This window comes from Canis lupus, chromosome 6 (assembly GCF_048164855.1).
Source record: "Canis lupus baileyi chromosome 6, mCanLup2.hap1, whole genome shotgun sequence".
Lineage (NCBI taxonomy): Eukaryota > Metazoa > Chordata > Mammalia > Carnivora > Canidae > Canis > Canis lupus.
Genome location: NC_132843.1, coordinates 14,800,296 through 14,817,414, shown reverse-complemented (window position 1 = coordinate 14,817,414; position 17,119 = coordinate 14,800,296). Strand labels below are relative to the sequence as shown.

The following is a 17,119-nucleotide window of genomic DNA, read 5'->3' as shown; positions in this document are numbered from 1 at the left end:
ACTTGCCCAACTAGGATCAAAGATGCTTAACAAAGTTTCCTGCCCTCTGAGATGGCTACCAAGCAAAATCACTCAAATATTCTAGGGAATTTCCTCAATGCTTCCAAATTCTACTCTTCTATTAAATCAGATGAACAGGAAGCACAAGACTCAGACGATATTATCTCTGTTTCCCACAGAAGGGACATGTTAATATCATATCTGCTACAGAGGATTGATGAGAATTTGCAAAACATCTCTGCATCCTTTTGTAAAACTGTAATGATAAAATATTTTCCAATAAAATTCTTGATCAAGTTTCTTTCCATATAAGAAGACACAAAACAAACTACAATAACATATTTCATTTCCTGAGGTTTTCTTAAACATTTTAAAAAGCTAATAAGCTCAAAGCAGAATCCTTCTAGTCCCAAGTACTTGCAGGTTCCTTTCTGCTATCTTAGTCATTTTTATATTCTCTTCTCAAATGTCAGTATATAGCCTCAAATTATCTTAGAAGTAGATAGGACAAAAATATGTTGAAAATATAACCTGTTTGGGTGGTATAATGAAGAGGGCAGTCCCTCTGTAAGACTTTCCAAAAGGTCGCCATGTTCTACATATCTTTCCAAGGCTTAACTCCATTATGTACGCCACTCAAATGTTCAATAAGAACTTCCTTACCATATGGAATTTAAACAACTGGGATTCTTCTCCCAGTACCTATAGGCCCAGGAGCAGTGGATAGGACAGCCTGATAAAGGACAGGGCTTGAAGCAAAACCATCCATGCCAGTAGGCTCAAGTCAACCAAAAAAAAAAAAAAAAAAAAAATCAGATAACATCTCACATAGACATACCCAAATGATCCAGTGGGGTTTAAACACCCCATCTATTTAGTCCTAAAGGTAAAGCAGGTAGTCTCCTGAGCTAACATAGTCCCCAAATGAGGTAATTCTTGATGTGAGTCTGAAAAGCACTAAGTTAGTCCTGGAATCTAAGGGCCTCTAAATTTCTACACCTCCACTTACAGACAGTTTGGAAGGACTCAGACTCTATAAAGATAAGTGATTCATAAACACTTCTCCATGATTCAGATATGCAACTCTGGGACCTCCTAGTTCTCCCAAGGGGGGTCTATTAGCTGGTTCAGCTTGTTTCTTTTCTCTGTGGTTTGGCTCCCTTTGACTGGAACATCCTTTTCCCCAACCTTGTCTACTTTCGCCAACCCTCCCGTTGGAACATCACCTCTGACAAGTCTTCTCAAACTCCCTCCAGGCAGAGTTAAGCTTTCTGTCCTTTGAGTTATTGTAGTTCTTGGCTGTAAACCTCTACTAGCCAAGTTTCACAATATTGTACTTATTTACATGATGGACTCCCCACTAAACAGTGCTCCCTGTGGGCAAAAGGACTTTCCCTTCTTCCCAACTTCTAGTCACATGCTTAACAGCATGAGGGAGCTGACCATTAAAAGCTGAAAGAATCAATATATGGCTGAATGAATACATGCATGAGTGCATTGGTAAATACACAAACACTGAACTGGAGAAACAGGCAACTTGGAATTCCTTTCCCTTACCTATCAGAATTACTGGTCTAACTCCTGAGTTACTCAGCAGGTTTTCAGGAACAATTACAGTTTCCCCTGCAGGAATGGGTCGAGGTTGTAAAATTCCAGTTAGTGGAGTCTGTGGAACGGGGGCAGATAAAAGGGACTCTGGAAAAAAAGTTGTTTGACAAGAAGGATTAGACATGAAAGTGAAATGAAATACAACTGATATCAACATAGTCTTAAAACTTTTCATATAGTTTTAGAAGTCTAATGGTTCATTCATTGTTATGTAATTAAACTAATTCATGTTTATTATATAAAATTAGAAGTGAGAAAAACAAAGGGAAAAAAAAAACCAATCATAATCACATCATCTGGAGATAACTACTGTTTAGCATTTTCCTAGTTTTTCCTTCTAGTTGTTTTTCTACATGCAATCTTTTGGATTCTGTTATTTAACTCCCTCCACCCCCACTGCAATTATCATGGCTTATTTGCTCATTAAAGAAAATTTGAAAAATATAGAAAAGAGTGAAGAATATATTCATCATTAATCAGTATAATCTAGAGCAAACAAAAATTTAAATTTTTAAAGAATCCCATTTATGCCTTAGAATTGGTATATTTACATTTGTCTGTGCTTAGTACAGCAAGGTAGACCAGTGTTTAAACATTTACCAGTAGGCCCCCAATGGCCATGGCTAGCTATTATAAAGGAGAATCAGTTGGTTTTTCAGGTTTCTAGTCACAGACGAAACCGTCCAGACCAGAAATAAAAGGTGTATGTCACAAAAGGAACCAGAGAACAGGAGAACATATCTAACACCACAAATAGCAAAGCAAGCCCATTTTTGCCCTATGATGGTGGGTTAGTAGCATTATGCCCTATATAAAGAATGATTTATAGATACTGTAGACCAAAACAAAGCCAGATAGTAAATTAAGATCTGTTGTGATGGCGCAAGTACTTTTAGGGAAGGCAGATGCGATGGAGACAAAATATCAGCTACTATTAATTTCCTTACATAAGACTGGACACAATGATTGGTTAAGAAAATTTATCTTCAAAGGTTCAGGGAAAGAATAGGAGTAGAAGATATCTCTGCCAATTCAAAAAGACTTAAAACCCATCTTCCGTTGAAATCTTACCAGTTCTTGAAAGAGGGCGAACTGTAGGAACAGGTACAACTAAACCAGGTTGTGGGACAGGTGACCCAGGATACCATCCCCGGTGTCGTTTCTTTGGTGGCCCAGAAATGAACATGGTAGCTAAGGCAAAAAAAAAGAAAGATGAACCTTGTCCTTAGCAGTGGAAGAAAGAAGAGAATTCAAAGTAACAGAGTCTTTAATTTGATTATACTCAGAAAGTCTAAGCCACTCCTTTAGAGGTAAAGATAAAATTAGAAAAAGTCACTTAGGGAGACAGAACGTAAAGACTGCTAACTCTGGGAAACGAACTAGGGGTGGTAGAAGGGGAGGAGGGCGGGGGGTGGGAGTGAATGGGTGACGGGCACTGGGGGTTATTCTGTATGTTAGTAAATTGAACACCAATAAAAAATAAATTAAAAAAAAAAGAAAAAGTCACTCTAACAATACCACCTAACATTTGTATGCTGTTTTACAATTTACAGTTTTAGTCAGATTATTTCATTCAATTCCATCAACAGCACTGGACATTGTAGGATAAGTATACTGTTATACCATTTTATAGATGGTGAAAGGAAGGCTCAGATTTGCCCAGGGTCATGTAACAGAGAAGAACCTTGATCTCTGTACTTTAGTCAGCAAAGCTCATGGTTTTTCAAGACATTTCCTTATTCATTTGTTTCAACATTATTTTCTAGGTAGGTTCATCCTTGTAAATCACCAAGATATTTAATCATCTTTGTTCACACCAATCATAAAACTTCAAAGCCTTCGATGAGAAGCTAAGGAAAAACTGGGAGTGTACTGTCAGATAATTTATCATTTCAGACTCCATAGTACTTCTTCCATAATTAAGGTGCATTATTTCAAAACTCTAAGATGGGTAATTGTACCTTGGTCTCCTGATGCATAGCTAGGTCTTGGTGACAAAGAGTAATTCCCTGGGCGGGCTGGAGTGGAGCTGGATGCACTGCTCTTCCCTCCATGGCTACTGTTTCCATTAGCAGCATCTGTAGCACACAAGAGGAATACTCAGAACAGAAACTGAGCAACACACTGTGTTCTGTGACACCGCAATGACACAATTAACCTCACACTCTAGGATTCAAAGACATCTCACTGATAAGACAGCTCACTCGTGTAAAACTGACCATAACCATCAGAGTTAGTAAATGTCACCTAAAAATAATTTTCTAGGATTCCAAGAGATCTTTTAGAATCATTTTCAGTGATGTCTTCAGAGATGGTGGGTGAAAAAAAGAGAACACTTTTTTTTTTAAACTTGGTATCTTGGAAATTTTCAAACTTACAAAAGTAGAGATAATAGTATAATAAAGTACATACCTACCACCCAGAGTCAACACTTATCAACACATGGCCAATCTTGCTTTAGATAAATATAGATTAAGATACTCCTTCTCTCTTCCCCCTCACCCAACATACCCACATACCTGCTCTAGATTATTTTGAAGCAAACTTATTTATATTGTTTAATCCATAAATATTTCTGTATGAGTTTCTAAAAGAAAAGAACTCCTAAAAACATAACTGCAATATCATTATATTTAAAATCAACAATGATTAATAATTTATTAATGCCAAATATCCCATTAGAGTTCAAATTTACCCCAGTTATCTCAGAAATGTTTTTTTTTTAAAGTGGACTTCCTCAAATTGGGGTTCCAAAAGAATCTACACATTGAATTTAGTTTTTATATCCCTTAAACCCCCTTTTTAAAAACTTAATTTATTAATATAATAATTCACATTTTGCACTATATAATGGTGTTCACATTTCATGGACTGTCTCACAAATTTTAAAAATAATTTGTTTGAATCAGGATAAGGTCATACACTGCAGATAGATTTAGGATGATGTCATTTTTGCTGAGCAAGTTTTCCAGACTCTGTATAGTGTCAGTTGCATCCCTTTTTCCTCCCTCCAAGAGCCTCCCTTAATCTGTAGGGTTCCCCTTCTTTTTTTTTTCCAATTAATTTGCTGAAAATCTGGCAGAATTTTACATTGTCTGAATTTTGCTAATTGGCTATCCATGGTGTCATTTCACATCCCCTCTATATATTAATTGTTAGATATAGAGGCTTGTTTATTTATTTTTATTTATTTTATTTTTTTATAATAAAATTATTTTTTATTGGTGTTCAATTTACCAACATACAGTAGAGGCTTGTTTAGATTTACGTTTTAGTTTTTGGGCAAGAGCATCTCATAAATATTGCCATATTCTTCCATCAGCAGGCACATGATAACTAGCTTTCTTTCTTCTTAAGATTTTAACATTGATCAGTGGGTTCAAGAGTTGTTAACCCAAGTCTCAAATTATAAAATTGTCCATCAGCCCTTCGTCTGGTGGTTTTAGCAACCATGCTGGTTACTGCCAGGATCTATAATTTTATTAACTTTGTTAATACCGTAAAATCTTGGATTCAGTTTGTTCAAGTCTATCATCTAACCAGAAGGAAGATCCTGCAAAAACTGTTGGAACAGTGCAGCCCTGGGGGCTCAGCGTTTTAGCGCCACCTTCAGCCTGGGGCGTGATCCTGGAGACCCAGGATCAAGTCCCACATCGGGCTCCCTGCATGGAGCCTGCTTCTCCTTCTGCTTGTGTCTCTGCCTCTCTCTATGTGTGTCTCTTATGAATAAATAAATAAAATCTTAAAAAAACCTGTTGGAACAGAATAAGAATAAAAGTGGTCAGGATAAATTATGATGCCTGTCATTAAATTTCCAAGAATGATAGGCTCACTTTCTTTTCATTCTTCTTCTACCTCTCTGACCACTTCTTTTCCTTAAACTCTGGAATTTCCTAAAATGTTATCCTTAGTTAACAGCTTGCCCTACCCTACCTTTCTCTTTAGCAGATCCTATTTACCCTTGTGATTTTAATCTCATGTACAATAAATTAGATGACTGTTGAGCAGCTCCACTTGGACATATGAATATCTCAAAGTCAACATGTCCACAGTTGATCTCACAATCTCTTCCTGAAGAAACTGCTCCTTCTGTATTTCCTGTCTTAAATAATTGTGTCACCATTAGCAGACAGATGGGTACACACTAAGACCCCTTTTTCTGCTTCATGCTTACATTAATCAGCCAAATTCTTCTGATTTTACTTCCTGAGTAGTTCTCCAATCTGTTTTCTCCTCTCCAACTCAGGTCAAGGGCCTCATCATTTCTCACCTAGACTATTGAAATGACCTCCAACTAATTTTCTACCTTCTTTTTTTCTTTTCTGCTCAAGTTCAAAAGTGTTCTAGCTCAAGTTCAAATCAGATCATGTTACTCCTTTGTTCCGTAAGTTATAGTATAAAATCATGCTTCTTACCCTGGCCTCCTGTGACCTTTCCCCTGCCCACTACTCACTCCCCTCCTGCCACTCCCGGAGTTTTACATTTTATGGTTCTAACAAGTCCAAACCACTGGAAGTTCCTGCACATGTCATACTGCTTCTTTCCTTTCCTTTCCCTTCAAGCTTTGATCCTGGCTTTCCCCTGAATTTGAAATATCTTACCCCACTCCTCCATGCAGCGAGTATCTCCTCATAGTTTAAAGCCAAGCTCCTCCAAGAACTCATTCTTCATTATTCTCTAAAATGCTGTGCTAAAAACTCTCTCCCTCCTTTGTGCTCCCCCAACGAATTGTTGTATTTACTGCAGTGTACTGAAAATATTTTCCTATAGGTCTATCTCCTCTGCTAGGTTATACGTACATTATAAGTCAAGGATTGAGCTTTATTTGTATTTGTATCCTCTGTTCCTCAAAATAGCAGGTACCCAATAGATGTTTGCTGAACAGAACCAACCTCTGTCTCCCCATGTGCCAGATATCATTCCTTGACTCTTCTGCTTAGAGCATAAGGAATACAAAACTTTGTATAATAATACAATATTATAGACTGTCTTCAACTGATGGGAAAGAGCTGTTTTCTTCTACCCAATTGGCAACATGATTTCACACAAATTTTTTATAAACTATGTATTTACCAAAGAAATATAAGTGAGGAAAACATCACCTGCAGCAAAAGTCTTCCCTACAACCTGCAAAGATAAAGCCAGTGGTTTCACAACATTCTTATTCCGGGTCAGGTCCTGAGCTCCACTTAAATTGATTGCAGAATTAGCTGAACTGAGAATCGGTGAATCTGGAAAATGAAAGAGGTTGTTCAAATTAGAAACTATTTTATATGCAGGAAGGAAGTTAATTCAATAAGAATGAGGTGAGAGAAAGCAGATTGTAAATTTCAGTTTTATTCTTGACCTGTTTTAAGAAAGTCAGTTTCTCTGTATTCGGGTTTTACTTTCTTTTTATCTATTCAGCAAAAAATCACTAGAAGTTCCTATGTACTGGGTACTAGTCTAAGCACTTTAATATATCAATTCACATAATGCCTATAAAAACTGAATGGGGTAGGTAGTACTACCTTAAGGAGTGGTAGTCATTTAACTTGATCAAAGTCATATGATGTGGGATCAAGGATATTACTATATGCCATATTAACACTATCTCCACAGCTCCCCTTAAAGCTCCACAGCTCCCCTTAAAGCTCCCCACATATTTTAATGAAATATATTTATCTCCATTCAGATGATGTTGTCACTTAAAAGGTGCCCTGCAAACTAAGTCATTGCAATGTAGGAGAAACACTTTCCTCTGAGGGAAAGTTTGCTTTAAGTTTTGGAATAAACTCAAATTAATTTACCTATGTAAAACCAGGCATATCCAAAAGAAGGTTCCTATTTGGATTCAGAAAATAATTCAGCTCAGAAAAACTACATGCCATTTCAGACAGGCTATGGGGAACATTAACACAAAAGCCAACTGGATTATTCCAAAATGACTATAAATGAGTATAAACTCCCAATCCTTGACTCTACTCTGCCAGAATGGCTTAATCAATTAATACCAGCAAGTGTTGAAAGGGACCATTAAAACTCTCTGAGAGTTTGAAAAGAAAAAATGCTCTAAAGAGTAGGATATTGATGGTACTACATTAGGAATTATCCAAAAAATAAGTATTCAGGGGCGCCTGGGTGGCTCTGTCAGTTAAGCATATGCCTTCTGCTCAGGTCATGATCCCAGGGTCCTGGGATCGAACCCTGTGTCCAGGCTCCTTGCTCAGTGAGGGGCATGCTTCTCCCTCTCTCTCTGCTCCACCACCCCTCTACTCATGCTCTCTCTCTCATCCTCTCCTTCTCTCAAGTAAGTAAATAAAACCTTTAAAAAATAAGTATATAAACCACAGTGTGATTCCTGATATGTCTAATCAGTCTTCATAAGAAGTCAAAAAATTGAAATGGTCTCCTACTGGCTCAGAAGAGCTAATGTGCCTCTTTGAGGGCGGGACTTACCACCAGGGAGTGATTTTAAGGTCTATAGGAAGAATAGAGGTCAGCAAGTGCACATTCAACATTACAATGTTGCAGGAAACTGAAGACTGTTTTTCATGTCTTAATAGAGAATCGTATAGGGTAGAAATCCCAGATGAGTTTGCTGTGCTATTATATAGGTTGGTCATTATGTTTCAGGCCACAATCATATTGCTTGGAACAAGACTAGTAACTTACTACAGTAGTTTATAATTTTAGCATATTTCTAATAATCCAGGTAAACATATAAGTAAAATGTAGTTAATAAATTATGAAGGATAGTAATTCATCTTATTTTTTCAAATCACTGAATTCAAATTAGCAGAGATTAGTATTTCTTAAATAATGAAAAAGAACAAAGTTAATGTACGGAAATTAATCTTCATAATAATGAACATTAATCAATAGATAAAATGCCTAGGAGTAAGCTTAATAAGAAATATACACAACTAGATGCAGAAAACTTTACAATACTTCTTAATATGATGTCTTGGTTTTTTTTTTTAGCATATTTAGGGAAAAAAGGAGAGATAAAGTAAGATTAAATAATATTGGCACATGCTCATAAATTTGAAGCTGGGTGATAGGTCCTGGTATTGGTTCATTATATTAGTCTTTTTTAAAAAGTTTTATTTATTTATTTATTTATTTATTTATTTTTTTTTTTTTAAAGGTATTATTTATTTATTTATGATAGTCACAGAGAGAGAGAGAGGCAGAGACACAGGCAGAGGGAGAAGCAGGCTCCATGCACCGGGAGCCCGACGTGGGATTCGATCCCGGGTCTCCAGGATCGTGCCCTGGGCCAAAGGCAGGCGCCAAACCGCTGCGCCACCCAGGGATCCCTAAAAAGTTTTATTTAAATTCCAGTTAGTTAACATACAGTGTAGTATTAGTTTCAGATGTACAATATAGTGATTCAACAATTCCATGCATCATCCAGTGCAAATCACAACATGTGCACTCATTAATCCTTATCACCTATTTAACCCATCCCCCCACCCACCTCCCTTCTGGTAACCATCAGTTTGTCTTCATAGTTAAGAGTCTGTTTCTTGATTAGCCTCTTTCTTTTCTCCCTTTGCTTGTTTTGTTTCTTAAATTCCACATATGGGTAAAATCATATGGTATTTGTCTTTCTCTGACTTTTTTGCTTAGAATCATAACTCTAGCTCCTTTCATTTTGTTGCAAATAGCAAGATTTCATTCTTTTTATGGCTGAGTAATATTCCATTGTGTGTATATGTATGTATATTGTGTATATATACATTTGTATATATATGCCACATCTTCTTTATCCATTCATCACTTGATGGACATTTGGGCTGTTTCCATAATTTAGCTATTGCAAATAATGCTGCAATAAACATCAAGGTACAAGTGTCCCTTTTTATTAGTATTTTTGTATTCTTTGAGTAAATACCTAGTGGTGCAATTGCTAGATCATAGGGTAATTTAATTTTTTTTTTGTATTTTTTTTTAAATTTTTATTTATTTATGATAGTCATACAGAGAGAGAGAGAGAGAGGCAGAGACACAGGCAGAGGGAGAAGCAGGCTCCATGCACCGGGAGCCCGACGTGGGATTCGATCCCGGGTCTCCAGGATCGCGCCCTGGGCCAAAGGCAGGCGCTAAACCGCTGCGCCACCCAGGGATCCCGGGTAATTTAATTTTTAACGTTTTGAGGAATCTCCATATTGTTTTCCACAGTGGCTTCCCCCGTTTGGATTCCCACCAACAGTGAATGAAGGTTCCCTTTCCTTCACATCCTTGCCAGTATCTGTGGTTTCTTGTGTTGTTGATTTTAGCCATTCTGATAGGTGGGAAGTGATATATCTCATTGTAGTTTTGCTTTGCATTTCCCTGATGATCAGTGCTGTTGAACTTTTCATGTGTCTGTTGGCCATCTGTATGTCTTCTTTGGAAAGATGTCTATTTATGTCTTCTGTCCATTTTTAAAATGGATTATTCATTTTTTGGATATTGAGTTTTATAAATTCTTTATATTTTGGATACTAACCCTTTATAAGATATGTCATTTGACAATATCTTCTCCCATTCCATAGTTGCCTTTCAGTTTTATTGACTGCTAGTCTATTTTTATATGTATTTTAACCTTTAATATTAAAGATTTCTAAAAATTAAAAAAATATTTCTAAAGATCATGAAAATAGATCTGAACAAATATCAAGACATACCATGTTTCTGAGTAGGAACATTCAATGTTAAAAAGATAAAATCAATCTAAGTTAATTTATGAACTTAATATGATCCTAAAAAAATACCAGTAAGTTTAGATATTATTAGAATTACTATTAAAACTATTAGAATGTTTAAAGTAGGCAAATTTATGTGATGTTGATATAAAAAATAAACATGCAAGGATAGCTGGAAACATTCTGAAAAATAAGAGACATGAGGGGAGTCTAGTATGATGATATAATAAGACTTACTATAAAACCTCAGTCAATAAATACTGTGGTCTTGGTGCATTAGTAAACAAAAGAATAGAATAAAAAAGTCAGTAAGAAATAGATGCAAATACATAAGAGAATTTTGTATAAAATAAAGGTAGTACCTCAAAGCAGCAATGAAGATGAGCCATTCAATAAATTGTATTGAGGAAATTTGATATATAAGAAAAAAATTAAGATGGACCTACATCTTACACTAAACACCAAAATGGACTGAAGATATACACTTAAAAACGGAAGATACAGAAATAATAGGAAACAACACAGAAGTTACTTATCATCTTCAAAAGGAAAAGGTCAAACTATTGTTAAAAACACAGAAGCCATTAGAAAAGTTTAGATATTCAGCTCCACTAAAATTTAAGAAATCTGTATGACAAAACACACTATAACCATGCAAACAATAGGTAGAAGAGAATTGGAGTGGCCATATCAGAAAACATAGACTTTAAGACAAAAATTATTGGGATGCCTGGGTCGCTCCGCAGTTGAGTTTGCCTTCAGCTCAGGGCATGATTCCTGAGTCCTGGGATTGAGTTTCACATCAGGCTCCCGCCAGGGAGCTTGCTTCTCCCTCTGCCTATGTCTCTGCCTCTCTCTCTCTGTATGTCTCTCATGAATAAATAAATAGAATCTTTTTTTAAAAAAAGACAAAAATTATTATTAGAGGCAAAGTGAATTTAAATTTTAAAAATTAAATAAAAATTATTATTAGAGAAAAAGAAGGATATTTTATATTGATAAAAGGGTCAACCAACCAGGAAGACACAACAATTAAAAACATATATGCACCTACAATAGAGCCCCAGATTCATGATGTAAAGGTTGGCAGAACTGAAGGGAGAAATAGGCAATTCAAAAGTAATAGGTGGAGACTATAATATTCCACTTTCAATAATAAATAGAGAAACTAGGGAGATGATCAACAAGGAAACAGAAGACTCTTTTATAAATCAACTAGACTTAACTGACATCAATAAAACATTCTCCCAACAAAAGCGGAATACACATTCTTCTCAAGCGCCCAAGGAACATTCTCTAGGATAGATAATTTGATAGCTGATAAAACAAGCCTCAGTAAACTCAAAAGAAATCAAGTCTTACATATTACTTTCTCTGAACTCAATGGCCTCAAGTGAGCTATCAATAACAGAAGGAAATTTGAAAAATACACAAACTGTGGAAATCAAACAACATACTCCTAAATAACCAATAGGTCAAAGAAGAAATCACAAGGGAAATTAGATATCACTTTAAGATCAATGAAAATGAAAACACAATGTATGGAAATTTATGAGATCCTGTTAAGTGCTCAGAGGGAAATTTATGGCTATAAGTGCCTATATTAAAACAGAAAAAAAATCAAATAAATAATCACCTTAAAAGCTAGAAAAAGAAGAGCAAATTAAACCCAAAGTAAGCAGAAGAAAAATAAAGACTACAGCCAAAATGAATGAATAGGGAATAGAGAAACAACAGCAAAAATCAACAAAACCAAGTTTGTTCTTTGAGTAGATAATGAAATTTACAAACTTTTTGCTAAACTGCCCAAGAACAAAAAAGAGAAAAGACGCAAATTACTAAAATGAAAAATGAACAAGAGGGCATTATGGCAACATTACTTTTTTTTTTTTTTAAGATTTTATTTATTTATTCATGAGAGACACAGAGAGAGAGAGAGGCGGAGACACAGGCCGAGGGAGAAGCAGGCTCCATTCACGGAGCCCCACGTGGGACTCGATCCCGGGATTCCAGGACCACTGCCCGGCCTGAAGGCGGCGCTAAACCGCTGAGCCACATGGGGATCCCTGGCAACATTACTTCTAAAAAAAAAAGGTTATGAAGGAATACTGTGAACAACTGTATGTCATTATTACGGACTGAATTATGTCTGCCCCCATCCCGCCAAACTCATATTTTGAAGCTCTAATGCTTAGTACCTTAGAATGTGACAGTATTTGGGGACAGGGCTTTTAAAGAGGTATTTAAGGTTAAATTAAGTCATAAGGGTGGGGTGTTAATCTGACTGGTATTCTTATATAGCACTGAGTCCAGAAATAAACTATTGCATTTTATGGGCAATTAAATTTTGACAAGAGTGCCAAGAAAATTCAATGGGTAAAAAAGCAATCTTTTCAACAAATGATTATGGGACAACTGGATATCCACATTCAAAAAAATAAACTTGGATTCCTTCCTCACACCATATACAAAAATTAAGCAATGATGGATTATAGATCTTAATGTAAAAGCTAAAACTATACCACTCTTAGAAGAAAACACAGAGTAAATGTTCATAGCCTTGGATTAGGCAGTGGTTTCCAAAAGCAGAAGCAACAAAAGAAAAAATAAATGAACTTCATGAAAAAAAAATGTGCTTCAAAGGACACCATCAACAGAGTAAAAAGGCGACCTATAGAGTGGGAAAAATATTTGCAACTCATATGTTTGATAAAGGAATTGTATCCAATATAAGAAACTTTACAACTCAAGATAGGTAAATAACCCAACTGAAAAATGGGCAAATGATTTGTACAGACATTTCTCCAAAGAAAATGTACAAATGACCAATAAGCACATGAAAAAATGCTCATCATTAGCCACTGGAGAAATACAAATCAAAACCACAGGAAGATAGTACTTTATGTCATTAGAATGTCTAAGATAAAAAATAGACAATGAAGAGTGCTGGTGAGGATTTGAAACTGAACTCTCACACATTGCTGGTAGGAATGTAAAATGGTACAGACTCTTTGGAAAAAAGTTCCTCAAATGGGTATATACAGTTATTGTATGACCCAGGAATTCCACTCATAGGTATGAAATGAGAAACAAGTGAAAACATATTTCCACACAAAAATCTATATACACACATGTTCATAGCAGCATTATTCCTAATAGCTTCAAAGTGGAAACAATCCAAATGTCTATAATAATAAATGGATAAATAAAATGTGGCATATCCATAAAATGGTATTTTGTTCAGCAGTAAAAAGGAATGAAGTACTGCTACATACTACAATATGGATGAAACTTGAAAACCATACGCCAAATAAAAGAAGCCAGTCACAAAAGGCCGTATGTTGTATGATTCCATTTATATGAAATGCCCAGAATGGACAAGTTCATAGAAATAGAAAGTAGATTGTAGTTCCCAGGGGCTGGAAGTGGAGGGCTGAAATAGAGAGTGACCAATAATGGTTAGATGGTTTCTCTTGGATGGAGTAATGAAAATGTTCTGAAGTTTATGTGGTGATGGTTGCACAACTCTGTGAATATACTAAAAAATATTAATTGTACATTTAAAGAAAGACTTTATTTAATTATTTGACAGAGAGAGAGAGAGCGCAACACAAGCAGGGGGAACAGTAGAGGGAGAGGGAGAAGCAAACTCCTCACTGAGCAGGGAGCCCAATATGAGGCTCTAACCCTAGTGGGATCATGATCTGAGCCAAAGGCAAATGCTTAACTGACTGACCCACCTATGTGCCCATAATTGTACATTTTTAATGGGTAAATTGTAAGACATATGAATTATACCTCAATAAAGCTATTATTTTAAAAACACTATAAGCAAAATTATACACCAAGGATAATATTTATAAATCACTATTACACTATGTTCCTGTCAACATAAGTCAATAAGAAAAAGGCTTACTATTGGAGATCCTATGTTGCCCCATACCAGATCCCTTTGGCCCATCTTTGATTTCAGCAGGAGCTATGGTGGACAGTTCTGTGTGAATTCAGATTCTTGGGGGCAGCATCTTACCTAAGCTCGTATCTAGCTTCCTTGAGCTTTTTATCTCAGGGCTTTCTTCATGAAAGGCCATCAAGCTCTTAGCCTTGTGTGTGGTCCAGAAATGTGAGGAAGTTTAACAATTCTGGGCAGCCCTGAACTAATGGAGAACTAAGAATAAATGTCCTAGCTTTCCATTCTTTGGAAGGATAGTTCTGGGAGGCATTCTGCATGCTTCTTACAGAATCTAGTAGATTCAAGCCTTCTTGGCTTACAGCAACTACACAGAAAACACACTTTTTTTTGGCTTCCTCCTGCTTGCAGGGATCACTACGCAAATAAACTACTCACACTCAAATCTGTTCTTTGGGCTCTGATTCCAGCAGAACCCAAACTATGATAAACAAGTCAAGGTAAAGGAACTTAAAGTTCATAAAAAGAAGATGCAAATAGTCTTTAAACAAATGCAAAGACCACTGAATGTCAACAATAAGGAAAATGCAAATTAAAACCACATACACTATTTTTCACCATCAGATTGACAAAATCCAAAAGTTCAAAAATAAACTTTGTTAGTGAGCTTCTGTGGGAATACAAACTGACACACATGTACTAGTAGAATCTCTATGGAGAGTAATTTACAGCATTTATAGGAATTACAAATGAGTACATGTTTGACCTAGGGTCATTGCATTGTTTGAAAACAATATAAATGCCCATCATTAGTGGATAGGGTAAATAAATTATGGCACATCCACATAGTATAACAGTACACAACAGTAAAAAAATAATGAGGAAACTTTATTGATTTGGAAAGATTTCTAAGAGATAGCTATATGAAAAAGTGAAGTGCAGAACAGTTTTACAAAATACTGTCTTTGGAGTAAAAAAATGTTTAAAAATAAGAATCTATGCTTGTACTTGCTTGAATAGATATAAAATATCTAGAAAGATACATGAGAAACTAGTGACAGGGATTACCTGTTTGGTGGGGACATGTAGAAATGAGGGGGCATGGACGAGAAATTTCACTGTGTATGTGTGAATACAGCATTCTATCTATCTATACATGAATATTTCTTAAATGTAAATGTTTCAAAAACTGTAATAAGTAAATCTTTAAAAATAAAGATAGAAAATAGTTATATGTGGACCAACAACTGGCATCAGAACTACTTTACTGTACAAGGTGAGCATTTACTTCACTATTAGATTACATGATGTTAAAGGGTAATTCCATTTCAAGAAACTGTTTTTGCCAAGTTATCAATGATCTAATCCCCAAATCCAGGAGACACTTTTCAGTACCTATCATACTGAATCCTATTGCTGCATTTATTTATTTATTATTCAACAATTATTTACTGAGCACTTACCATGTGTCAATTTGCTAGGATCTATGGGTTAAGTGGTCAACAAGGTAAGCACTGTCCTTGTACAGGTTTTCCTCTGTCTACTAAAGCATTGGTGCTCTGCACCCGTTTATGTACCTCATATGGTGTCCAGTAAAGCACCATATGCTTATTAATGCTCTATGAGGCTGCAATAGTTATTTAGGTCAGCTGTGTTTTACTTTGGACTCAATTGAAACAAAATTCCCCCTAAAATTAATACTAAACAAGATACTTCCTAATCTGTTCTTACGCTGTTGATTTTTTAAACAGCTTTAAGTATAATTAACAATAAGTGCACATACTTCAAGTAAACAATTTGATAAGTTTTTACATATATATGCCTGTGCAACCATCACCATGGTCAAATAGTGAACATATTTATCATCCCTAAATCTTCTACCTCCTTGTACTTCCTCCTTCCTGTTTCTCTCTTGCTCCCCCATTCCCAATCACTGACCTGTTGTCACTATAGTTTGCACTTGCTAGAGTTACATATAAACAGATTAACACGATATTACTTTTTCTTTTGTTTGGCTTCTTTCACTCACCATAATTATTTTGAGATTCATTGCTGTTATGAATATCAGTAGCTCATTACTGTTTATGGAGTTGTATTACATTGTATGGACATATAACAACGGATAAATATTCACCTGAAGGACATTTGGGTTGTTTCCAGTTTTGGAATTACAAATAAAGCTGCTATGAACATTTTTTAAAAAGATTTTATTTATTCATGAGAGACACAGAGAGAGAGAGAGGCAGAGACACAGGCCAAGGGAGAAGCAGGCTCCATGCAGGGAGCCCCATGTGGGACTTGACCCCAATAATCCAGGACTATTCCCAGAGCCGAAGGCAGATGTACTTAACCACTGAGCCACCAGGCGTCCCATATGCACAAGTTTTTATATGGTCATATATTTCCTTTCTCTTGGGCAAATATCTAGGAAACGGAATGGCTAGACTATATGATAGATATATGTTTAAGTTTCTAAGGAACTACCAAACTGTTTCCCAAAGTGGTTTTAACTGTTTTATCTTCTCAGCAGTGTATTAGAATTCCAATTCCTCCATATCAATGCTTGGTCAAGTCAGTCCTTTAATTTTAGTTATTCTAATAAATGTGTAGTGATATCTCATTGTTCTATTTGCATTTTGCTAATGCTAATGGTGTTAAGTATCTTTTCATGTGCTTAGTTGCCATCTATGTTATCTTTTGCCCATTTTAAAAACTGGTTTGAGTTTTTTAAAAATCTTTCTTCTAAATACAATTCTTATATATGTTTTGCAAGGATTTCTACCCAGGCTGTGGCTTGTCTTTTCATTCTCTTAATAGTGTCTTCTAATAAGAATTTTTTAATTTTAATGTAGTCCCAATTTATCAATCTGTTCTTTTATGGATTGTTTTTGGTGCTGTATCTAAGAAATCTTTGCCTAACCCAGGTCAC

At 35.8% G+C, this 17,119-nt stretch overlaps 1 protein-coding gene across 9 annotated transcripts in view; it reads right to left on the bottom strand.

Moving 5' to 3' along the window:
* GREB1L (GREB1 like retinoic acid receptor coactivator) overlaps positions 1-17,119 on the bottom strand; it is a 269,293-nt gene that overhangs the window by 88,373 nt on the left and 163,801 nt on the right. For 8 of the 9 annotated variants that reach the window (XM_072828988.1, XM_072828987.1, XM_072828985.1 and 5 more), the window contains 4 exons: positions 6,711-6,839; positions 3,570-3,686; positions 2,680-2,799; positions 1,558-1,695 (listed from right to left, as the gene is read on the bottom strand). In XM_072828988.1, coding sequence (XP_072685089.1) covers positions 1,558-1,695; positions 2,680-2,799; positions 3,570-3,686; positions 6,711-6,839 — 504 coding nt within the window. Of the gene's footprint in view, positions 1-1,557; positions 1,696-2,679; positions 2,800-3,569; positions 3,687-6,681; positions 6,840-17,119 lie in introns of all 9 variants that reach the window. The other variant, XM_072828992.1, reaches the window with a different exon arrangement.